The sequence below is a fragment of the Engystomops pustulosus genome, chromosome 3, assembly GCF_040894005.1.
Source record: "Engystomops pustulosus chromosome 3, aEngPut4.maternal, whole genome shotgun sequence".
NCBI lineage: Eukaryota > Metazoa > Chordata > Amphibia > Anura > Leptodactylidae > Engystomops > Engystomops pustulosus.
In genome coordinates, this window is record NC_092413.1 from 124,089,397 (window position 1) to 124,114,734 (window position 25,338).

A 25,338-nucleotide genomic window follows, 5' to 3' on the forward strand; every position below is an offset into this window, starting at 1 on the left:
AGTTTGAAGTGCATCGCTGTTCATCATCACACTGCTAGATACATAAAATAAAACATCAATGCTCCATTACATTGCATCCAGTCTAATGGAAAGCTATACAATGCTAAAAGAAACTATACATGTATTTCCCATATACAGTTCTTTTTCATTCTTATACCATAGGGAACATTTACTAGCAACGTGTCAAAATACAGACCTCTGATAAGTCTATATGAATTGACCAAGATAGTTGTGTATTCTCTGCATCATAACTGAATTCATCTCTCAAGTATTCAAGTCTCCAGATGAGGATCGTGTTGATGATCAGGGTAGGACTGGGGGGCTTTGGGGGCCCACCTACTGTTACATGGAAATGTTTCCTGTATTTTCTAAGACCGCATTTATAAAATGCATTTTCTTGCATTTTGAGAGGGACAGCAAATTCATCAAGTAATATGCATCCAAAACACATCAGTATTAAAGATAGTAAAATCATGCATGTATTTTGAGATGCGTTTTTCTCAATTATGTTTGCAAAGTATTTTAAAACGCTATGCATACACATAATGTGAACACCCACAGCAGCCATGATTGTCAAAGTCCCCTCCAAATATAGCCAGCATAATCACAGGGGCTAATATAATCACAGTGCAAGTCTACTGCAATATAGTAAAAATACCCCTCAGTAGCCATCATAGTAATGGTGCCCCAAAGAGTAGCCACTATTGTCACAGGCCCCCACAGTAGCCAATTTCATTTCAAGGGTTTCACAGTAACCAATTTAGTCACAGGGGCACAACTTTAATGCCCCACTACAGTAGCCAATATAGTAACAGGTCCCACTTACTGTAGCCAAAATAGTAATGGTGGTCCACTCCTTATCACATTGTCTTCTCCTCCCATTTTGATCTCTTACTTCTCACTTTGTAGTTCCCTCCTTCTCACATGGCGGCTCTCTTGTTTCTCCATACATTGTGGACTGCTCCTTCTTCTAAAATAGTTCCCCTCCTGATAACATTGTTGCTCTACTGCTCCTCCATACATTGTAGCCCCTTCATTCTCATATTGTAACCCACCTGAACGTCCATATATTGTGGCCCCCCTGATTCTCCATAGTTTTCGTCCTCTTAATGTTGTGTACGGAGCAGAGGCTTAAAGAGAACCTGTCAGGCAAAATAACCCCCCTAAACTAAATATATTTTCACAAACTGCCATTAGAGAGCATTGCCTCTATCCCTTCATTGTTCCTCTACATGCCTGTAAACTTAAGCAATGAGGTCCTAAAGCTGTATGCAAATGACCTGTGAAATGTCCAATGAAGCATTAGCATGTTCAAGATGTCCACCTTATTCATGAGTGGGAGGCACAGCCACACCCCCAGTGCTTGACTGACAGCCTGTATAATGATGTGAGGCTGTATAATGATGTGCTTCCCGGTGCTGGCAGCCCCTGCAGTCTGTGTGTGTATAGGAGAGATACAACAGCTCCAGGCTGCAGCCATGTTATAGCAGAACATGTCAGGTACTTGTGTAGCTGATGTCTGTGTCTCTGTGTATTAGGAGGATGCAACATGTCAGCAGATGCAGCACACACACTAGCAATGCTTTACTATACATTACACACAGACATGAGCAGGGGGAGGAGAGGAAAGGGGAGTGAACAGGGGTGACATCACTGCCTCTGACCATGTGACTAGCCTCATTTACATTATAAAGAATAGATGATTTTATAATGATTAATGTACGAAATAACTAGATAATGGCTGGGATGGGATCCTTGTGAGCTGCTCCGACAGGTAGTAGTGACAGGACAAGTGACACAGACCTGATGACAGGTGTCCTTTAATGATTATGCAGGCACTGATGGCTCTCTATATCATCTTTTCATTAATTCAGATGGAGTTGCAGCCTGGGACGTAACTTTCGCCACCTGAGACATCATTTTAGAAGGTAGTGGTTCAGGGAATACTGAAGTATTCCCAGTATCTTTGCTCTGATGGCGACCCTGTATGAGACTGTTTGGAAGTATGCAAGATTTATAAAGAATAACATCTGCAAAAGCGTGAAGCTGAAGGATTTTTATAATGACATTTTTTGGGACAGTGGTGAAGCTATAGGGATTACAAAATTCTTAGTTGCAACTGGCCTTGAAGCCAGAGGGGTCATAGACTCCTTTTACAATACATTTATGTTATTTGAAGTCAATTGCAGGCAGAGCAGGCACATCTCCAGAGACCAGAAAAATGATTACACATCTGCTGGGCTAAGATATTTTGATGAGTGTGATTTTTATATACAGATCCCACTCCCAACTTTTACTGTAGATATCTCTGGTAATTTGGCATCTAAAAAAACAATCTTGGTGCTCTATCCTCCTGTTGTCACCAGTACTGTGTTTTTAGGTGCCAGGGTACAGAAGCTAGAAGTGTTTGAAATAGGGCCACTTTCCGTTTATTTAAAAAATAAAAAAAATTATGGGAAATGTGAAATTACTTAAGTAATGCATATTTTTTCTAATTTTTATTCAATTGTTATGATATATAATGCTGTTCCAGAGATGTGATCATTTAAAGAAGAGCAATATAGAACGACAAAAATGGACCTGGACATCCAGGCACCAATTACCAGTGACGGGAAGGGCTGAAGTCAAGATGAGCAATTTTATGTGGAAACTTTTGGTTACAAAAGCTAAAAGAATGGAAGTCTGAGGTTTTTTGGCGTCAAAACACCAACACTATGTTTTAGCCCCTAAGACAACCTCGCTAGTTTATGGCATGAAACTTGGTACTCTAATTTTTTTTTTCCTGCATATATTACGTTAAGATTATTTCAGTAAATACTCGTGTATAAGCCGAGATTTTCAGCACAAAAAATGTGCTGAAAAACCTCGCCTCGGCTTATACACGAGTCAATGATAAAAAATAAATACATTAATACTCACCCTCCGGTGTCCCCGATGTTCCTTGCGGCTCCCGGCGGCTCCCGATCCCTGTCGCAGCTCCTGGCGGCTTCTTCACTCTTCACTGGCCGGGAGATCGCGCTGGCCGTCGCACACTGTGATGACTTCATCAGTGGCGACAGTGCGGCATCACAGTGTACGACGGAGGGTGAGTATTAAGTTTATTTCTTTATCTGTATAGGGGCTGCTGTATACTACTGAGGGCAGACTGTATACTGATGGGGGCAGGCTGTATACTGCAAGGGGACAAGCTGTATACTACTGGGGGCAGGCTGTATACTACTGGGGGGCAGGCTGAATACTACTGGGGGCAGGCTGTATACTACTGGGGGCAAGCTGTATACTACTGGGGGCAAGCTGTATACTACTGGGGGCAGGCTGTATACTACTGGGTGCAGGCTGTATACTACGGGGGGCAAGCTGTATACTACTGGGGGCAAGCTGTATACTACTGGGGGCAGGCTGTATACTGCAAGGGGACAAGCTGTATACTACTGGGGGGCAGGCTGTATACTACTGGGGGGCAGGCTGTATACTACTGGGGGCAAGCTGTATACTACTGGGGGCTGGCTGTATACTACAAGGGGACTGGTTGGCTGTATACTACATGGGGGCTGGCTGTATACTACACCCTCGGCTTATACTCGAGTCAATAGGTTTTCCCAGTTTTCGGTGGTAAAATTAGGGGTCTCGGCTTATATCGTCAATGATAAAAAATAAATACATTAATACTCACCCTCCGGTGTCCCCGATGTTCCTCGCGGCTCCCGGCGGCTCCCGATCCCTGTCGCAGCTCCCGGCGGCTTCTTCACTCTTCACTGGCCGGGAGATCACACTGGCCGTCGCACACTGTGATGCGACGCTGTCGCCGCGGATGACGTCATCAGTGGCGACAGTGCGGCATCACAGTGTGCGATGGAGGGTGAGTATTAAGTTTATTTCTTTATCTGTATAGGGGCTGCTGTATACTACTGAGGGCAGGCTGTATACTACTGGGGGCAGGGTGTATACTACTGGGGGCAAGCTGTATACTACTGGGGGCAGGCTGTATACTACTGGGTGCAGGCTGTATACTACGGGGGGCAAGCTGTATACTACTGGGGGCAAGCTGTATACTACTGGGGGCAGGCTGTATACTGCAAGGGGACAAGCTGTATACTACTGGGGGCAGGCTGTATACTACTGGGGGGCAGGCTGTATACTACTGGGGGGCAGGCTGTATACTACTGGGGGCAAGCTGTATACTACTGGGGGCTGGCTGTATACTACAAGGGGACTGGTTGGCTGTATACTACATGGGGGCTGGCTGTATACTACACCCTCGGCTTATACTCGAGTCAATAGGTTTTCCCAGTTTTCGGTGGTAAAATTAGGGGTCTCTGCTTATACTCGAGTATATACGGTATGTTTTCAGTAAATATTGTGTTCATGTTTTATATACTGCTCTCCTTATTTTTGGCTAAACATAAGTTACTTAAAAGGAAGGACACATTCTTAGCACCATAAAAGGAAGTACATGTATAATGAATCCATGTTCCTTTTATACTTGTTTTTATAGCATAGCACTATATTTTTAAGATTTATTTTGTAAAGTATAAGTTGAGTAATATAAAGTTTATCAATAAGTGATATACAGTTACTAAAATCATAAAATGCTTCAAATATGGCTCCTATATCGCCTTTACTAAAAATGCCTTACTAAACAACTGTGCAAAGCCAAGCACATCAGGACAGGAGCAGATCAGAGAACCAAGATCAACTTCTATGCAGCAAGCAGCAGCACAAACACCGGATATATAAAGGATTTGGAATGGAACTACCATAAACTGTGTAAAAAGGTAACTGCTTTTAACCCTTTTCCCCTTCTTTAATAATACATAACATTTTATTTTTACATGTATGGAGCTTTATTAGGGCTTGTTTTCTGAGTAACAGATTGTACTTCCTAGTGGCAGTATTGAATATTCCATATAGTGGACATAAAACTAATTTGCTACAGTTCTTGCTCCATAGGGCACTGTTTTTACAGCTTTTATTGTTGCTCTAAATGATAACTCCTTATTGGTAAGATCAAAGGTATATCAACATGTTATAGGTGTTATTAGGTTTTAATAGGTTTTTAAAAATGTAAACCTTTTCTACTAAAAAAAAAAAAAATTATTTGTGGTGTAATATTCCAAAGCTAATAACACAACGCTGTAAGTGTGAAAAAGTTATTTGTAACTTTTTGCGGGTCATGATGACATTTTCATTTCTAAGATTTTTTGGACTTCACAACCTTTTGATAATTTTCTATTAAAATTTTTAGTTGCTAAATGGCAAAAGAGTGACAAATCGGACATTTGGCCACTATTTTCTGTTTTTATATTTTGATTTATCGAGACATGGCAATATCGAACATATTTAAGGTTTTTTTAAATTATTTTTATATCAGTTCTAGGGAAACGGGGATGATTTGAATTTTTTGATTTTTTAAATATTTTTACTGTAATTGCCGTCTCCCGAAGGTATTTTAACCCTATGGGTTCTAATTGTTCCTACCATCTACTGCAATCCAGATGTTTTTGCTGATGATCTGTTACAATGTGCTTTACAAATAACAATGCCTGGAGTCTTGTACAGACTCCAGGCTGTCATGGAGAGAGATCATCACTGCCTGATGACATCACAGGAAGCGACAACCCTTTTAAGATGGCAGCGCCTAAGCAACACCAGAGATTTTAATGCTTTATTGCGAGCATTTAACAGGTTAACACCAGCGATCGGTGCGAGCACCAATTGCTGTTTTTTTCAGGCGGGTGTTTGCTTTTTTCATAATGCAGCAAACATCTGGTATGTTTGAGGAGTGCTTAGCCTCTAGGCCCTCAAGCATCCTTAACAACACAATGAGGCTCATTTACTTACCCGGTCCTGTCGCGATCCAGCGGCGCGTTCTCCAACAAGTATTCGGGTCTTCTGGCAACTCACTAAGGTCGTGCGCCCGATGTCCACTGCGTCAAGGTTCGCTGGAGTTCACCATCCTATTCCTGGTGCATGTAATTGTGTGTCAAGCGACACTTGTCTCCTCTTCTATCTTCTGTGGTATCGGACCCAACTTCGTGCTCTCATCCCATGTGCACCTCATGCTGCAGAAGAGGAGCCGCGGATTGCGCTGAAAAGTGAGTACTTAGTTGTTTTTTTTTTAATGTGCTGGGGGCAGTGCGCATAGGCTGCCTATATAATGAAAGGAGGGTGGGATGATTGCAGTGTGCTGGGGTAACCTATATACTTAAGGGTGTGGTGGCTGCAATGTGCTGGGGCTACATATATATATATATATATATATATTACTGGGGGTGGGGTGGCTGCATTGTGCTTGAGCTACCTATATACTGGGGGGCTGCATTGTGCTGGGGCTCCCAGTATACTAGGGGGGTACACTACAGTGTGCTGGCTCCCTATATACTAGGGGGGCCTGTGATCAGCTGGTTACCTATATTACCTAGAAACTGCCCTTAAAAATTAACAACACAAGTTAATAACGGAATATAGCGCAATTTTCTAAGATGGACTACTGATTTCTGCAGTTTGTTGAAAGGCTACATACTCTTTAATAAACACATTTTATTAGTCAAAATTCATAGTAAAAAATACATACATTAAAAATATGGCTTCAGGAGAGACCAGAGTTCACATAAACAGCAGCCATGGTACTCAGGATCAATAATTAGTATAGGCATAATAGGGTAACCAACCATTGCTAACTATGCCCATCCAGACCACAAAAAACAATCATCGTTCAGATACAGTGTAGTAGCGCCAAAATAAACAGCATGCATGCATTAGTTAAGTATAGTGGTCTGGGTCCTTGAGACCATGGTTACCTGGCTAGCAAGAGTTTTCCAATTATCTTAATTAAAACGAAAACGTTTTAAAAAAACACATGCATTTTTAAATACGCATGCGTTTTTTTTTACAGACTGCTTAAAAACGGAATAAAATCGGGCTCAAAACACCACATGTGCCACTCATGGCGTTTTGAACCCGTTTTTGGTACGTTTTTAATCAGTCCATTAAAAAACGCATCCATTTTTTAAAAAGGCATGCGTTTTTTGAACATGCATCCATTTTTGACAGGTTTTAGCAATTATCTTAATTAAAAATGGTCAAAAACGGATGCATTTTCAAAAAACGCATTCCTTTTTAAAAAAACAGATGCGTTTTTTAACGCATGCATTTTTTAACGGACAGCTTAAAAATGGACCAAAAACAGGCTCAAAACGCCATGTGTGGCATCACCCTTAGGGTACGGCCAGTAAGTAGGTAGGTGACATCCTAGAGGGCCCAGCTCATTGTCCTGTCTGTCACCCTGCGCCCTCTTGCCACCCTTCTTACAAACTGTTTTTATATTATGTAGATCGGGACATTTGAGACACCCCAATCCTAACAGGTTTACGATATTATTTGTTTATTTTTATATCAGTTCTAGGGAAACTTAAAAAATGTTAACTATTTTTTAGACACCCTAGGTAGCCCTAACCCTATGGAGTCTGTTTGGTCCTACCATATCCTGCAATACTATTGTATTCCAGCATATAGAGAATTTGCTATAGATCTGTAAAAGTGTTATTTTACTATTATTAGTCTTATAAAGATTCCAGACTGTCATGACAACTGATTGTTGCTCCCCGATGATGTCAGAAGCGACGATCAAAGCCAATATAGCAGCACTCATGTGAGCCCTCTCCTTACTCCCTTGACAGACTTATCGACAGTCGATAAGGGGATTTCATGTGTACCAGTTGTATTTTTGTCTTTTTTCTTTTGCCTCTTAGAGTAGCACAAAAATATCACAGAGCACTAATAACATTATGTCGAGCTGTTTGCTTGTTGCAGGAGGTTTCGTTGCCATAGTTAACTCTGCACACCTGCCAGATCCTTTGAATATTGAATGTATGTTTAAACAGCAGTCTTATTTATTCATCATGTTTGCCCTCAAGGCCATGCTTTTTTAATTGCTACACGTTTTTTTGTTTGGCTGAGGTTCCATGATGTCAAGCAGCAACACATTAAAAATGCTTTTCAACTTACAGCACTGTAAAACAGTCTCTAATGTACAACCTGTAACCCTTCTTAGTCATTGGCCTTGAAAATAATGGAGAACAAAATGTTAACAATGTCTATGCTAAAGATGCACAGCAAACAGTAGTATTGTGTAAAAAATAGTAATCCATGCTACATCTTAATTATAGTGGGTACATAAAGTATTCAAAAGAAAATGATATAAGTGAAAGCGGAACTACCTTTTTTCCCAATATTTCTTTTATTATAACATATAACGGACGTATCTCCACAACTGTTACAACTATCTTCTACATTAAGTAAAGTGAAGTCGAGTGTTCTTAAGTAGGGGACCGCCTGTACAGTCAACAAATGGATGGCACTCACCAATCTTCTGATTATGTTCTTGCTTTATTCGGTGTAAAAAACATTCTCACATACAGGAGACATAACAACAATAGGGAAGGGACGACATCTAAGAGGTTGGGGGGGATCCCTCTATCTGATCACCTTCCTCTGCTATTTTGAAAGTATTGGTGGGGACAACTACGGTAATTTATTAGGGGGCCTTAAGACAGGAATGTTTTGAAAATCCGACAGGCAGTTAGTGACAATGAGGGCGGTAGACAAAGTATGGTGGGTGGTGAGTAACCCTATTCTTGGTATGTAGGGATATACAACTCATACCCCTGTGCGGCCGAATGTTCTTTATTCCGAACGAACAAAATGCCACCATTTACACAATGGATGTATAACGGCATTACTAATTTAATACACATATTGGATGTTTCATCTTTAAAAATGTTTGACCAACTACAAGTAGAGTTTTCTTTACCTCATTCATGCTTCTATCAGTTATTTAGATACGACATGCAATATCCTCTCAGAACTTAACTAACACGATTGAGAAGTTCGCTAGTAACCCGGTAGCTGAGTGAGGCGATACTAAAGGGGTCATCTCTTCACACAGCCTATAGTGTCGCTGAATGTGGCAACTTGTCGCTACTCTATTGTATTTTGCCAGGTTTCCGGGGCTGCTAACAGATGGAAGTGTATTTCTAACCGATTTCTAACTTTCTAAAAAGTGTATTATCTTGTTAATGTAATTAATATTCTGAATTTCTACCTACTTGTTTATTACAGAACTTATGCACATGCCTTGCACGGCAGGTGTCTACAAGATAATGGATGCCACAGACAGTGGTGCTCTGGGGCGGAGTGGTGGTCTGTCATCCCTTGTATGTTGGTGTGTCCTGGTTTTAAACCATTTACAAAACAAAATGAATAAATGGTTAATTTTGACATTAAATATTGAATGGAAGAAAATGTGAGTATTGGAGCTTATTCAAATCTATGCAGAATCTTCTGTTGTTTCAGTTAGTTACAGGAGCAGAACAATGAAAACTAACATTAAAGGGGTATTCTCGTCTCGGCATTCACATTCAGTTTCACTAATCTTCCATTTATAAACATTTCTTCAATTGGATGTTATTAAAAAAAATGTTCCTGTGTGAAGATAATTTCTCATAAATGTAGTCATGTTGTCCCTTAGAAACGAGATAGCTTCCTCGGATACGACCACATCACACTCTGGCAGCAGTGGCCAGACATGCGCTATTGAGTCCTGTCTGACCTCCTGGATTCAGCAATCATTGCCACAGGACGGCTGAGGGTCATGTAATAAATCCCGGACATTTCATACACAAAAACCTTTTGTTTCTTTGTGCACTCACTACAGCAGACGTGGCCGTATCCGAGGAAGCCATCTCGTTTCTAAGGGACAAAATGACTACATTTATGAGAAATTATCTTCACACAGGAACATATTATTTAATAACATCTAATTGAAGAAATGTTTATATATGGCAGATTTATCAAACTGAATGTGAATGCCCAGACGAGAATACCCCTTTAAGTACATTAAGTGCATTATGTTTAAAATAACAGTCATCAATGGAGCCCAAGAGATCCCACTGAGCTTCAATTCCAGTGTCCATCATTTTGCAGATGTGATCCTAGCATTATTGGGATAAGATGTTCGGTTCAAACTACTTTTGTAACGTAAAGGCTTTACTTACTATGTTGCTAAAATTATCCTTCATGGGTGTTCCATTTTTTTCTTTTTAGTGAAAAACTATTGTAAGGCCCCTTCCACACTAGCGTTTTTCATGCGCGTTTTCTGTGCATGCTTTTGACGCAAATAACTTGCATTGCACTCTGTCCCATTGTTTCCAGTGGGCTTGTCCTTACTTGCGTTTTTTTCATGCTCCATTCAAGTCTATGGAGACGCATCAAAAATGCATTGCACTTGCGAGCATTGCGAGTATAATGCAAGTGCAATGCATTTTAAATGAATGGGTTGCTAGGTGATGTGAAAAAAAAGTCAGAAAGTACCAATTTAAGAATCGTGTGATTTAAAAAACCTGCATGAAAAACACACTGAAAACGCAAGAAAAACGCAAAAACACGTGCGTGATAAACGCAAAAACTCTAATGACCCCAAGGAACAAAGGACCAAAAACGCAGCAAAAAACTTCAGTTTTTCAAGCATTGCACCCTGATGTGATCTGCAGCGCAAGTGTGGAAGGGACCTAAGGCTGTTACTGTCAGGCACCAGGGGTAGTGGACCCACTGGACCATCACAGACGATGACATAAGCCGAGTCTAAGTGGTACCCGGAGTCTAAGTGGTACCCGGAGTCTAAGTGGTACCCGGTTTGCTGCGGTGTGGTATCTCCAGGTCGTTCCACAGGCGCGACTTTGTCCTCGGTGGTAGTCAAGGCGAAGTAGAGAATAGTAAAGCAAACTCATGGTCAGAGACAGGCTGCACAGGATCACAGTCGGGACGTAGCAGAAGGTCAGGACATGTGATCGAAGTCAACGGAACCGAGGTCACAACAGGAAATCACAATAACAGTGCAGGGCATAGGAACAAAGCTTTCTCTAAGGCACAAGGAACGAAGATCCGGCAGGGGACACAGGAAGGGGCAGGAATTTATCTTGGCAAGTGGCCAGCCAGTGGCAATTAGCCAGTGTGCTGGTCCTTTAAATCTTATAGAGCTGGCGTGTGCACCCTAGGAGATGGGAACGCGGGCGCAGGACCACGGGAAGCATGGAGACCTCCGTTGGAGCTGGGAGAGGTGAGTGAACGTCCAGGCAGGCTCCGGGGGCACAGGAAGGTACACGAGTGCGCCTGCGACCCGGAATATGGGTTGCAGAGGCACCCGTAACAGTTACCTTTTCTGTGGTGACTGAGACGTTGTGTACTACAGCTAATCAAAATGCTTTATGGTTGTAATCTGAGGTTAACCTCATCTGTTTTGGAGGCTCTGTTAAGATTGGTACCAAAATCACAAACACAAAAGTACTGAAGGCAGCTGTATTTTTATTCAGCAAAATGAGACTCAAAATAGAAGAATAGAATGATTGTACCACTTCATTTTTGTAAAGGAAAAAAAGAAGACACTCACTGCAGACTTCAGGAAATCTTCAAGTTTGATGCTTCATTACAACACACTATAAAACACGTGCAAACACAGCAAAAGAATAATCAAAACATTTCAACTCTCTGCACCCTAGTCAGAAATGATGACTAAGATGCAGAGCTTTGAAACGCGTTGATTATTCTTAGGCTACATGAACACTGCCGTGTGCCCACCGCACCGTAGCACGGCGGGCACATGGCAGCGTGGGGAGAGGAGGAGGAGGTGAGCGCCGCTCACCCCCGCCCCTCTCCATAGGAACATATGGGCCACGGCGCCGTAATACGGGAAAAGACAGGACATGTCCTATCTTTTCCCGGGCTACGGAGCGGTACGGTGCAGCACGTGTGCTGCACCGTACTGCTCCCGGACCATGCCGTGAGCCCATAGAAGTGTATGGGGGACGTGTGTGAATGCAGCCTTAAGCTGTATTGTTTGCATGTGTTTTATACTGGAATAAAGAATCAAATTTAAAGGGGTTTTCCCACGAAGACAAGTTGAACCCTATCCACGGGATAGGGCCTAACTTGCTCATCAGTGGGGGGTCTCAGTACTGAGACCCGCACAGATCGCAGATCCTCAAACTAATGGAGCAGATGGCTGTGCATGACTGTTCTGCTCCATTAATCTCTATGGAGCTGACGGAAATTGCCGCGTGCCGCCCTTTTGATCTACGTCAGCTTCATAGAGATTAATGGAGCAGAACGGTCATGCGCGGCAGTCGGCTCCATTACTCTCATGGAGTGACGAGGAGTCGGTTAAATACTAGGAGTCTATTAAATACAGCCCCCATTTTTTATAAAAATAAAGCACTTACTCAACTCGACTCCAGTAACGCTCCCCTGCCGCCACTTACGTTTTCTGCTTCTTCCCAACTCCTCTGCTGCCTTGTGCTCTGTGCAGGGACGCAGGCAGCGTGACATTATCCCATGCTGCCTGAGTTCTCCAGAGCAGGAGGATCTGTGCTGCTCTGTACATCATTTGCGTCTGTACCATAAAGATACAGGTGCAATAGATTTTTCATGTGGGCGATTCAGGCGGCAATGGCTACTCGAATCGCCCATGTTACAACCACAAAATTTTGCCGCTTCCCTCGGGGCTCAGGCATCTGCAGCCTGAGGTGAGATTTTCATATTGCCTCATGGCAGATTCGTCCCTGCCACTCGCAAGAGATCTTGCCCTTACTTTTCAATTTTCAATTGCAATTTCATGAAGTGACATAGAATCAACTTTTAAATGTGTGCAGTTGAGGAAATTACAGTTAACTTTACAGAACATAGAATTCCATTGTCACAGAGTAGAGTTGTGTAGAGTTGTGACATAAGCTTACACTTGAAAAGTTTCCATTGTTGTATGATGGGAAATGCTTTTTTATACTTTGCAGGAACCTGTCTTTCCAGTCTACAGAAACACAATATGCAAATCATAACTCTGACTATGAACACTATAAACCCTCCACTATGTCCAAAAATGTAAGCACATTTAACTTTCTAGTAATATAAACTTCTATAAATAACTGTATACATTGAACCTATGATGCTCTGGGACATTCCTATGCTGGGATTGGCCGGAGACACTTTAGGAATGGACACACTGGCCTTTTCTATGCTAGCAAGTGTTTGCAAAACCCACAAGAGCCACATCTGGGAGCTAGGGTGGGCCCGAAAGAGGAGTAAGGACCCTGACGGCCATATACATCTCAGTGTTACAAACTGAGATTTTATCTGGGAGTGTACAAGTGTTTTAAATCAAGTCATCAAGTTTATCTTTTGTTCCAAAACAAGAGCTATTTTGAATTATTTCTTTTGAATCTGAAAATCTTTAATATATTGTTTTTGTCTATGCTGAGTATAGGGAAATCATTGGAAATGAAATTGACAGATGGTCACTCCAGGCAACTAGGATGAAGGCTGGAGAAGAAGATTTGAGGATTATCTTCAAATAAATTATGCTGAAAACCGCTAGCTTTCCTAGAACAAAGGAATAGATACAGAAGGACACATCTTACAAGCCACAAACAGATGTATATAGCTAGAGAAGTTAAAGGGGTTATCCACTTTCAGCAAATCTTTAATATGGTTTGTGTAAGGAAAAGTTAAACAATTTTCCAATACACTTTCTGTATCAATTCCCCACGGTTTTCTAAATCTCTGCTTGCTGTCCAGATATAGAAAGCTTCTTTGCTTACTTCCAGTGGATAGAAATCTGTCCATGTAGAAATAGGAGCTTTGTGATAATAAGGACTTGTGCACCTGCCAGTCCATCACATCGACAGATTTCTATCCCCTGGAAGTAAAAATAGAAACTTTTATAGAAGTACAAGAAACAAAGATCTAGAAAACCATGAGGAATTGATACAGAAAGCATATTGGAAAATTGTATAACTTTTCCTTTAGTGGTTTAAGACCAAACTATAAGTGGTCAAAAAGAAAACTGAAAAAGGTGGAAAAATGTGAAGAATCTTTAAGGTGTCAGACTTTACCAGGATCTTTGGCTTAGTGAAAGTTTTATTTGAGGCCCCATTGGCCCAAGGAATCATGTATATACAACAGGTGGAGGATTCTGTGGAGGTTTTCTCAAGTGAATGCAGCAAGTGTAGTAGTTGTAGAAAGGGTTTCACATGTAGTTATAGGAAGCCTCGTGGAGAGGTAAGTTTCACACTGGACCTGAGAGAGCCTGTGAATCTTCCGTACCTGAACTTTTCAAGGTTTTTGATTGGTATTTAGTACGCGAAAACTGGCATTAGGAGGAATGTCAACTACTAGTTGCCCTTGAAGTCAGTATTGGGCCTTCTACAATATACAGAGTAGTCCAAGAGTCCTTAGTCCTAATGTGACCCAGACACCCTACAGCCAAGATTCCAACTTGTTGTGTGTACATCAATATATTACATGTGCATTTTACTTAAAGCGGTTTGCCCATGAAAGAAAATTCTCAAATTTCAATCCCCTAGTGATAACACAATAAAATGATTTTTAACCTCCTAGCTTTACAATTATACTCTGTTTGATTGGGGTTTTAGCTCCTATTACTCCCTAGGCTGGTCAGTGTAAGATTCCAGAGTGTGGGTGGGACTCTGTAAGCAGACACAATTTGACCCCTCTAGTGCTGTGAGATGCTGTGTGCTGACAATGTGCTTAGATTATCAGGGTTATATACACTTTCAGTTAGATTGTGATCATTCACTAGTATCTGACACATAGAACGAGAGATTAGACAGATCAGAGATGAGAGATAATGAGATCCATGGCATACATATAACACATGACATTCTCAGCTTTGCTATCACAGCCATAACATACACTGTTAGCTCTGCTGTGCCTCCCCTCCCCTGGACCTTACCTGTCTATAGCTTGTAGACTTACTTCCCTCATGCTGCTTGCTGGCAGGAAGTTTCTGTGTCTGTGTGTGAGCTCATCTTGGAATGCAAGGTTGGGGGCTGGAGTGCACAGAGGAGCTCAGTGCAGCATCAGACAGGAGAACAATATGTCCAGTCTGATCCTAGACTTCTGATTTAGGGTCGGATCCCGGGGCATCCAAAATGATGTACACCAGGACTGATAGAGAAAGGCTGCAATTGTATCTGTGAAATGCTGTATATTTGTTGAGTGAATTACAGAATGTGTTATTTTGTTATCCTAAATACATATAAGAAAACTAGTCTTCCTGAGAATACCCCTTTAACAAAAAGTGGCTGCAAAAATGACATACATTAACATAACATATTGCATTGCGTCAGTTACCATTTTTTATAAAACAAATCTGTAACATTACAATTACTTTTTTACAAAACAAAAACAAAACACTTTAACCATCCAGGTAGGTTGGAGGAATACATTTATTCCGCTTCTTTATTTACCTGTTTTTTTGTTCAAATATTAAAAGTATTTCAAAGAAACACAAAGTGTGTGAATACACCTTACATGATATCCAAGTTTGTATGGGCCAGGTATGGGCTGTGGTTATGCTGTGCTGTATTTATTTGTATAGTAAATAAATGATGCAGAGAACAACCTTTTCTGGTTCTGCGCTGCTCTTTCGCAACAGTGAGGTGTTCCCTCCTGACTAGTACACACAACAGATGATCAGGTTACACTTCTTCACCATCGCTTGGTGACAGTGTTGGTGCTCTATAACAGACTGAGGAAATGGCATTGGTATGAATGTTTAATGTGCTGAGCGTGCTGTAGGCTCTTCATTTTACTCACATATAAGGTAGGTCTCCTTTTATCATTTTATCAGTATTTTCACATTTCTGTCTGCTATGTGAGCGAGATATTGCCAGGCAACACAGAGATAACAAGAGGATGGAGCTGAGCTCTGTGTTTAGTGTGTGACCATGAAAGGCAGATATCCCAATGATCATACAGGACATCTGTGGGCTGCTTTAAACAATTTATGTTTATTACTTTGCATTCAATATATTGTATCAGTAAGTTTATCAATGAGTAATCAATACACTTTTCTATATCAATACGAGTATTTACAGCCTAAAAATATAAGAATGTGGATTCTGTCAACAAAAATATTGTGTTAAAACATTACCAAGGGTAGTGCAGGATCCTCATCATTATATTGTATGCTATAAGGACTTACCACTAACAGTTTTATTGCTATAGAATTAGCTGCATATTTTCTAGAGGAAGCATTTCAATAGATCGCTGTTACTCTCCCTAATAGCGTTCCAATATAATTTCCACATTTTATTCCTTTCTGTATATGTTTGCTTATAATATGGGGGTGGTACGGTGGCTTAGCATTACAACCTTGCAGCACTGGGGACCTGAGTTCATGTCCCAGGGTCAACATCTGCAAAGAGTTTGTATGTTCTCTCCATGTTTACGTTGGGCTCCACCGGTTTCCTCCCACACTCCAAAACATACATGTAGGTTGATTAGATTGTGAGCCCCATTGGGGACAGGGACTGATTTGGCAAGCTCTGTGCAGCACTGCGTAATCTGTGTGTGCTATATAAATAAAGGTATTATTATTATTTTTATTATTATTATGTAGGCAATTTTATGCATAGCATAGCACAGAAGGCAGTGTGTACATTTCACACCAGTACATTACAAAGTGGAATGAATACAGATGATAAAAATATTCTCCTGGTAGTTACTAGTAATAATTTACTGCCTTGTTACTATGAGAATTTCGATTCTGCCAAAAACAGTCTCACGAGTACAGTTTTCCAGTAGACATCTCTCTACTTTGTATGTATTAAAGTAGGTGTGAAAAACCACTATAAATAAGATGTAATGATAAGCAAGACAATTATTTCAGTATAAAATTATTGGTCTTGTTGGCGGCAGTTATAATGCAGTATGTAAAAGTTCCCCATAAAGATGTAGCATAAATTTAAATTGACACCAATTGCCAAATAGATCACACAGCACAACAAAAGGATTTGAAAAGGGGCTGCCACAATGGGGCACATTTACTTACCCATCCAGAGGAGTTTCCGAAAGTGCATTGTCCGACGACAATGCACTATGACTGGATTCACTAACATCGTGCACCCGATATCCTGCATCTGTCGCTTCCGACACAATTTTAAAAGGTTAAGGACCGGGCCCTTTCCTGTTTTTTCATTTCCATTTTTCACTCCCCACCTTCAAAAATTGATAACTTTTTTATATTTACACGTAAAGAGCTTGTGACGGCTTGTTTTCTGCGTAACAAATTGCACTTAGTGATGGTATTGAATATTCCATGCCATGTACTGGGAAACAAATTCCAAATGCAGTGAAAATGTCTACTTTATTCACTGGGTCGGTACGGTCACGGTGATACCAAATTTGTATAGGTTTTATAATGTTTTCATACATTTACAAAAATTAAAACCTCCTGTACAAATTTTTTTTTTTATTTTGCCATCTTCTGGCGCTAATAACTTTTTTTACTTTGTTGTACGGAGCTGTGGGTGGTGTCATTTTTTCCGACATTTGATAATATTTTCAATGATATCATTTTTAGGACTGTACGACCTTTTGATCACTTTTTATAGATTTTTTTATATTTTTCAAAATGGCAAAAAAAGTGCCATTTTCGACTTTGGGTGCTATTTTCCCTTACGGGGTTAAACGCAGTAAAGAAAAGTAACTAACGTGTTTATGGTTTTTACTGTTTATTTATATTTATATCAGTTCTAGAGAAAGGGGGGGTGATTTGAATTTTTATTTTTTTTTATTATCATTTTTTTTTTACCTTTTTTTATTTTTCGTTTTACTATTTTTCAGACTCCCAAGGGTACTTTTATACTACAGTATGGCAGTATATGGGTTATTTTCCTCATTCATTCCAATGTACTATCAGCACATTGTAATGAAGGGGTTAAAACGAAGTAGCCTCGGGTCTTCGGAAGGTCACGGGGAGCGACGATCCTTGGCAAGATGGCCCATGCGCCGCCATCTTTTTGAAGCTGCCGGGGCAGCGATCGCGGTGCTAGCACCAATCTCGGGTGTTACCGGTAAGTCTTTGCTGCAATATGCAGCAAAGACTTACCGGCTATGGAGAGGACTCAGCCGGTGAGCCCTCTCCATGCACCGGGACCTGACCGCCGCCAGGAATACACGGCGTGGAACCAGTTAATCTTAAATTTCGTGCTCAGTCCGAATCAGTTGGATCGTCCAAAAGCCTGACCCAACACCCCCCCCCCCGATTTCTGTCGCATGAAAGCCGGCGTACCGCTGCACCCAAATTCGATCATGTGCAACACAATCCCCATCTAAATACCTGTCCCATCAGCTGAAATCCTGAATACTATGAACAGTTCGACGGAAATGCAATCTGCGGACCCTTAGTAAATAATGTGTTGCATGTACTGCATGGTGTCAACACCAGGTCAATTCTGGCCAGTCTCCCTGCCCCTATACTGTGCTATTCACGAGTGCAGCATAGGGGCTTGGGTGACTACGATACACCTAGCTTCCCTGAAGCAGCAGCAGGCTTATACAGTCACCACAAAGAGGAGAAAGGAGTTTGCTAATGTTTCAGGAGAAAGGTGAATTCATGTTTTATACATTTATTATTTCATGTTTTATAAATGAATTATACATGGGTGGAGGGTTAGGGAATTCTACAAACAAGGGGTCACCCTGGCTACTGTGGGGGGGCACGTACTTGCCATGCTGGTGTCTCAGGTTATTTAACAACCCGTTCAGCTTTGTGGTTTCCCTCAAGTGGCTTATTGTAATAGTAATGCTGTATAAATGTAAGTACTTAACAGTCCGAGTTACATTTATACAGTGATAAAATTACATTAAGCCCTTTTAACGCAACAATGAGGCTGTGGCCTCATGAGATGGCCTCCGGAGAAAATGAGTTTGACACCCCTGATGTAGATTTGTTCAGCTTTGGTTATAACTGATGAAATTCTTCACTCTTTTTCCTGACTTATCACCCCTTTTTTGACCATCATGCCACAAATATCCTGCAACTGATTCCCCTTATGAGTGGGAATGTTTCGCAAGAGTGGATTGTGCTGTGGTGGAGCCCGCTGGTTAATACATAATATAGCTGGTTTACCTGGTTGACTGTCATGTAAAAAAAAGCTGTGGCATCTGTTATTAACAGCTGAACTGCAGGGTTCCAGAAGCGGCTTTCCTACTAGATTTTAAGAAAGTTTTAGTCATAATTTCTAGTTGTAAGCAATGAAGTTTATAGAACCTTATTTGCTGAAATGTGGGTAGACTGGACAAATGATGTTTCAACATCACCACAATGAAAACTAGGAATAGTTAAAATATATTCTTAGAATTAGGGGTACATTTACAGTATGACATAAACAGGCAATTAAAGTGTTTAAAAATCCTTATTTTTTTCTGATTAGAGCTGTATGAAGCCTTTTTTCCTGCCTAACAAATTGGACTTTCTAGTGATAGCATTTCATATTCCATGTCAGTTCCTGGAAAGCTGGAAAAAAATTCAAAATTATTTCAAAAAATTTTAACAAAAACCTTTTGAACACAAAAATTATTTTCTTAATTTTGCCCTATTCTGATACCAATACCTTTTTCATATTTTAGTCCACGGAGCTGTTTAATATCTTTTTAGGGACTGTTTGACCGTTTGATCACTTTTTATTAAATTCTTTTATGTGTTGCAAAATGGCAGTTTCGGACATTTGGCCACTGTTTTCCATTACATGGTTCACTGCCAGGGATAATCGTTTTTATTGCACACGAAATACCTATCTGGTCACTTCTGTCGGCAGTCTGAACAGTGTTTTAGTACTTGGATTGCTGATTGAAACTACCACTCCAGGCTCTCTGCAAGCTTTGCTCTGAACTGGCAATGGTTAATACGCTCAGACTCTCAAGAGCTCTGTCTCTTTCACCTGGAGCAGACTTCAGTCTCAGATAAATACCCTATGTATGCTATCCTTATTGCTGGTTTACCACTTCACAACGGTTATACAGCTACATGCTTCCTATTTGCACGTCATAACAGTGGCCAACTTCAAACACCTATATCTCCTGAACTCTTCTGCCTAGAAACACAATTCTGGTGTCATATTAAACAAGAAACCTCTCCTTTGATATCTGTATTGTGTATGGATGCTTCACGGAGCCAGATATATCCACTCTTAAAATTGTAGTAAAAAAAGAGTGGATATGACCAGTTCTGTAAAGCCTCCATACACATTCCAGATATCATATTAAACGGGAGATTCTCCTGTTTAATATGACACCAGATTTTTCGTTTCTAGGCCAGGGTTCAGGAGATATAGGTGTTTGAAATGTGATCCCCTCCAGCTGAAGGCAGAACATAGAAGAAGCTGCAGGAAATACTTAGCTTACAGTTTGCAGAAGTACATGGACCCTCAGCATGTGTAGCTGAACTTGTAAAAGGGGCATTGGAATGATTTTTACATTTGTAGCCCCATTTTATAAAGAGAAAATATATAACTAATAAAAATATCCTATCAATTTTAAGTCCCACATGTCATGAAAAGAAAACAAAAGTAATATTTTTTTGATTAAAAGCTTTCCCAAAGATATCGTCATTTAAATAAGCGCATAATAGAACTGCAAAAATTGACCTGGACATTCAGGCATCAATGACCATCGGTTATATAGGGGGTAAAAGTCTCTTTGCTAGCTCTATTGTATGTGCTACTTCTACACTACTTGTGGTTTAATTTTTTTTAAAGACCAGTGTCCCAATTACACCTGTATGTTCCGTCATGTAACCCAGGATGTGCCGAGTTCAGCACTATCTTAAAGCTTCCTGGGACTGCAGGAGACGCAAGAAATTGTGGACAGGGCTGGATGGGGACACCCCTCCCCATGCTTAGCTCCCACCTTCTCTTACACCATTTGCCTTCACTTCTACCCATCCTTAGTATTTCCATGTATAGTCATTCACAAATCTCCATTCTGAAAGCCCAGTCCGCTAGAAATAGGGTATAAGAACCAGTATGGCTCCTGGCATTACCCAGTCTATTGGAGCAGAAGACTGAAAAGCTCCACATCCAATTTGATCCTTTGACCTAGGCCACAAAACTTTTCTTAAGACGCTGTAGGCGGAGCTATCTTAAGGAGCTGTGGAAGAGACTCCCTGCCTAGGCTTTAATCTGATCATCCAACAAACATTTTTCCATTTTATTTAACTAATTGTGTTAAGTCTTTCATATATAAATACACACAAACACACAGTTTCCATCAGTAACCTACTTGGTTACAATACTTTACATATTTTGCTCAATACTTTGTTTCATTATGTCAGAGGCTTTCACATTTGAATGAAATTTCCATGCTGTAGTATCTTTAGTCTAGAAAATGGATACCACCTCAACCTAACATAACAACAGAAACAATGCAGAGAGTTCAGACGCAAACTCTTTAGCCATCAATAACACAAGTCTCAGTGTATTTCCTATTGCAACCTGGCTGAAATTACATATTACAGGAAAAACGTGTAAGTTTACTAATCGACAACATGATTTATGTTTGGCAATGTCATAAAATGGAATAGAGCATGAAAAAATACATCCATCAGCTGCTATATTATGCCTTAGTATAGAACTATTATGCATTGGGAGCTAGAAGTTACCGTTTACAGCATTCAATTTGAAAAGGGAGAGTAAAGAGGTAAAAAATTAGCCTCTAGAAAGCTATAGGGAGTGCACTAGATTTACATACAACATGGATTGATAATAGAGTGCATGAGAATGAACACCAATGGTGTTCAAATTGATATCGGTCTATTATAAATAATAGATTTCTTATATAATGAATTAACTATAAAGATTAACATTTGTATATCCAAATCTAACTATAAAATAATTTTCTCTCCACAGGAAGCTTTCCCGGGAAAGAAATGAGCTGGTCTTTTTTACGAGACATACTAAGTGGTGTTAACAAATATTCAACTGGTATTGGAAGAATCTGGTTGTCAGTGGTCTTCATATTCCGACTTCTAGTATATGTTGTTGCAGCGGAAAACGTCTGGAAAGATGAACAGAAGGAGTTTGAGTGCAACATCAAACAACCCGGTTGTGAAAATGTCTGCTTTGACCACTACTTCCCTATTTCACAAGTCCGTCTTTGGGCTTTACAGCTGATAATGGTGTCTACACCTTCTCTGCTTGTGGTGCTCCATGTGGCCTATCGTGAAAGTAGGGAGAAGAGATACAACAAAAAGCTATATGAGAACACCGGAAGCATGGATGGCGGTCTATTCTGCACATATGTCATAAGCCTCATATTCAAAACAATGTTTGAATTTGGTTTTCTCATGCTCTTTTATAAATTATATGGGGGATTCAGTGTACCACGTTTAGTGAAGTGTGACATTGATCCTTGCCCAAACCTTGTAGATTGCTATATTTCTAAGCCTACAGAGAAGAAGATTTTCTTGTACTTTGTAGTAATTACATCAGCCCTCTGTATCTTACTAAACTTATGTGAGCTGGTCTACCTAGTTTCCAAATATTTTTCCAAATGTTTTTTAAAACGTTATGCAGAAAAACTAAGCTCAGCACAGTGTGGCTGTAAGAACCAACATCGGAGCATGGACCGGGATATTACATTACAACAAGCTGCCAGCAATTCCATTGAATATGCTACAAACTCTTAAGAAATCATGAACAGTTTTTCTACATAAGGCTTTTCTTTATATTGCATATGTACTATAATATATATTATTGTGTAAAAATGTTCAGTCTGCAGAATTCTATAATTCACCGTTATAAACAAATACAACATTTCACAGATATGATTCGAACCTGTCTCTATCAGTCCCGGTGTTTAAAAAATTTGGTTATGCCGGGTTCCAACCAGAAATCTTCTGAATATGGTTGGACAATTCCCTCTAGCTTATCTTGCATTGCAGAATGCAGAGGGATAGGAGGCAGACACTACAGACAGAGGCACATACTGGTTCAGACGCGCTTCTAGCAGTGTGGAGAGGACAAAGCAGCAGCTGCTCTACAAAGGGATAAAGGGAGGGAGCAGAGCCAAGTGTCATTGTGTCATATATTTATCTCATGACTCTGATCTGTCTCATCTCTCTCTCTCAGATACTAGTAGACTGACTGTTCAGAAGCTAAGTGAAAGTGTAGATAAACCTGTAGCCTGATAATCTAAGCACATTGTAAGCACGCAGCATTTAATAGCACATTGGGATCATAAAGTGTCTTCTTAAAGAGTGATAGGAGATAAAGCAGCAATAAAATTGCTGTGAGGAATATTGAGAAGTAAGGGGTCAAAAATTATCTTTATTTTGTAAACATCATCAGGGGATTAAAATTTAAGAACTTTCTTTCATAGGCAATCCTGTTTTTCATAGGCAAGGCCTATTTTTCTTAACTGCCATGTGTCATTGAATCTAGTAATAAGTTTATAACGCCTTAACTTACCCCGGTGACTTTGAAAAAATTATCGTTCTTGCATGCAATTTTCATTAGTTTTTTATTTGCTTCATCAGCTTTTTGCGTTTTTTAATGCTAATTGTTTCTTGTGTTTCAATGCTTTTCCCGCAAATGCGTGTGAAAGACTGCGGTCTATATATTTTATGGTGATTGATCAATGAAAAACACTTTGCACCTACATGCGTAAAGTATGACTGCATGTGTGACTGCAGCGTGTAAGGGTTTAAAGCCTTGATCGGAAGTGCAAGAGACGGGTGCCAGCTGTAACATACTGCTGACCCCCGCAGCTTCTGGTACAGCACTGATTTCTCTCTTCATCCTCCTCCTCTCCATCTCCGTCCAGAGCTGCCTTGCAATTGACACTCTCCAGTCCAAGCAGGAAGTAGCATCACTGAGTAATGATGCCACCTACAGGACAGAATAATTACCTCCCCTCCAAAATGGGGGATAAATATCGGTGTTCCATCAGCTACAGCTTCTTCCTCAGAACCTACAAACAGCAGAAAAGATCAGACTGTAATCATCCGCTCCGTTCTGCTGTATTAGGGACAATATCAGCTGCAGATCCCTGGCTGCTGCAGGTTTGGCACAATTATTCAGAATCTGTAGTTCTGGTGGAGGCCCTGGGGCGCGCACCTCAGGAGACCTCCCTATAATTCATTCCTGTTTTTCATTATTTATGCCAGGCAACTAGCATAGCTCAGCATTCTCAGCATCCTTAACCCCTTAAGGACGCAGCCATTTTACAGCTTAAGGCTCAGCCCGATTTTTTGGATTCTGACTTGCTTCGCTTTATATGGTTATAACTTTTGAACACTGTTACTTATCAAAACGATTCTGAGATTGTTTTTTCCCCACATGTTGTACTTCATTTTAGTGGTAAATTTTGGCTGATAAGTTTTGCGTTTATTTACAAAAAAAAGAAAATATGATAAATTTTTTGAAAAATTTGCCATTTTCGAAATTCTAAATCATTGCGTTTTCAGGCAGATCGATTTACCAGCTAAATAAGTTGCTGAATAACATTTCCCATTTGTCTACTTTACATTTTCATAATTTCTGAAATGTCTGGATAATTTATTTTGACGTCACGCAGCTTACAAATAGAATATCGCTTTTCCGGATTTTCAGAATTGACTATTTTGGGGATAAATACAGTTTTGAATGAAATGTTACATATTTAGCATCAAAACCCCCTATATAATCTACCCATTTTCAAATCTGCACCCCTCAAACTATCAGAAACAGCTTTTACGAAGATTGTTAACCCCTTGAGATCTTCATAGTAATTGAATCAAAATGGAGGTGAAATTTAAAATGGTCAAATTGTTCCCTTATACGTTCATTTAGCACTAAAATTTACACATTTCCAAAATATAAAAAGAGAAAACCCACCATACAATTTGTTCTGCAATTTCTCCTGAGTACAAAGACCCCCCACATGTGGCTGTGACTTGTTTTATGGGCGCACAGCAAGGCGCAGAAGGGAAGGAGGGCGCTGCAGCTGCCAGGATTTTAGTTTCCTCATTGGCCCCTTTTGAAGGCTATAAAATTTTCGCTTTTTCGTTATTGGGGCCATGTGACGGCATTTTTTTTGCGGAATGAGATGCTTTTTCCATTGTTACCATTTTGGGGTTGGTATCACCTATTGTTGAAAATTTAGGAACTTTTTTTGAGGGCAGGAGTAGAAAAGCACCAATTCTGTACTGGATTTTTGACTTTTTTTTTTTTTGGTGTTCACCGTATAGACTAATAATCATGTTAGCTTTATTCTATGGGTTGATACGATTACGGGGATACCAGACATGAATATATTTTCTTACGTTTTACTAAATTTGTCAAACAAAACCCTAATGTGGGGAAAAATCTATAATTTTTGTATTGCCATCTTCCAAGTGGCATAACTTTGTTACGTTTTTGGCTACGGAGCTGGTTGATGGCTTGTTTTTTGCGGGACATGTTGTACTTTGCACCAGTATCATGTCTGAGTACATATGGTTTTTTG

The 25,338-nt window shown here is 40.3% G+C and overlaps 2 protein-coding genes across 6 annotated transcripts in view; one reads left to right on the forward strand and one right to left on the reverse strand.

Moving 5' to 3' along the window:
- Window positions 1-25,338, reverse strand: part of CFAP206 (cilia and flagella associated protein 206) — a 162,674-nt gene that overhangs the window by 56,377 nt on the left and 80,959 nt on the right. The gene's annotated exons all lie outside the window — the stretch shown is intronic.
- Window positions 167-24,006, forward strand: GJB7 (gap junction protein beta 7). 5 transcript variants are annotated; one of them, XR_011854214.1, is made up of 6 exons: window positions 167-308; window positions 1,875-1,928; window positions 4,654-4,775; window positions 9,121-9,304; window positions 12,843-12,930; window positions 13,313-13,532. XR_011854214.1 is itself a non-coding variant. In XM_072141991.1 (6 exons), the coding sequence occupies exon 6, from the start codon at window positions 21,782-21,784 to the stop codon at window positions 22,538-22,540; it is 759 nt and encodes a 252-aa protein (XP_071998092.1). In that variant the 5' UTR covers window positions 178-308; window positions 1,875-1,928; window positions 4,654-4,775; window positions 9,121-9,304; window positions 12,843-12,930; window positions 21,762-21,781; the 3' UTR covers window positions 22,541-24,006. The 5 variants fall into 5 exon arrangements, 4 of the variants coding, with proteins under 4 accessions (XP_071998092.1, XP_071998093.1, XP_071998094.1 ...); XM_072141991.1 differs by lacking the exon at window positions 13,313-13,532 and adding an exon at window positions 21,762-24,006 and having other exon boundaries at window positions 178-308; XM_072141992.1 differs by lacking the exons at window positions 167-308; window positions 1,875-1,928; window positions 4,654-4,775; window positions 13,313-13,532 and adding exons at window positions 7,603-7,651; window positions 21,762-24,006.

Bases quoted from the DNA above. Each gene is read 5' to 3' on its own strand.
- GJB7 (XM_072141991.1), top strand. From the start codon at position 21,782: ATGAGCTGGTCTTTTTTACGAGACATACTAAGTGGTGTTAACAAATAT.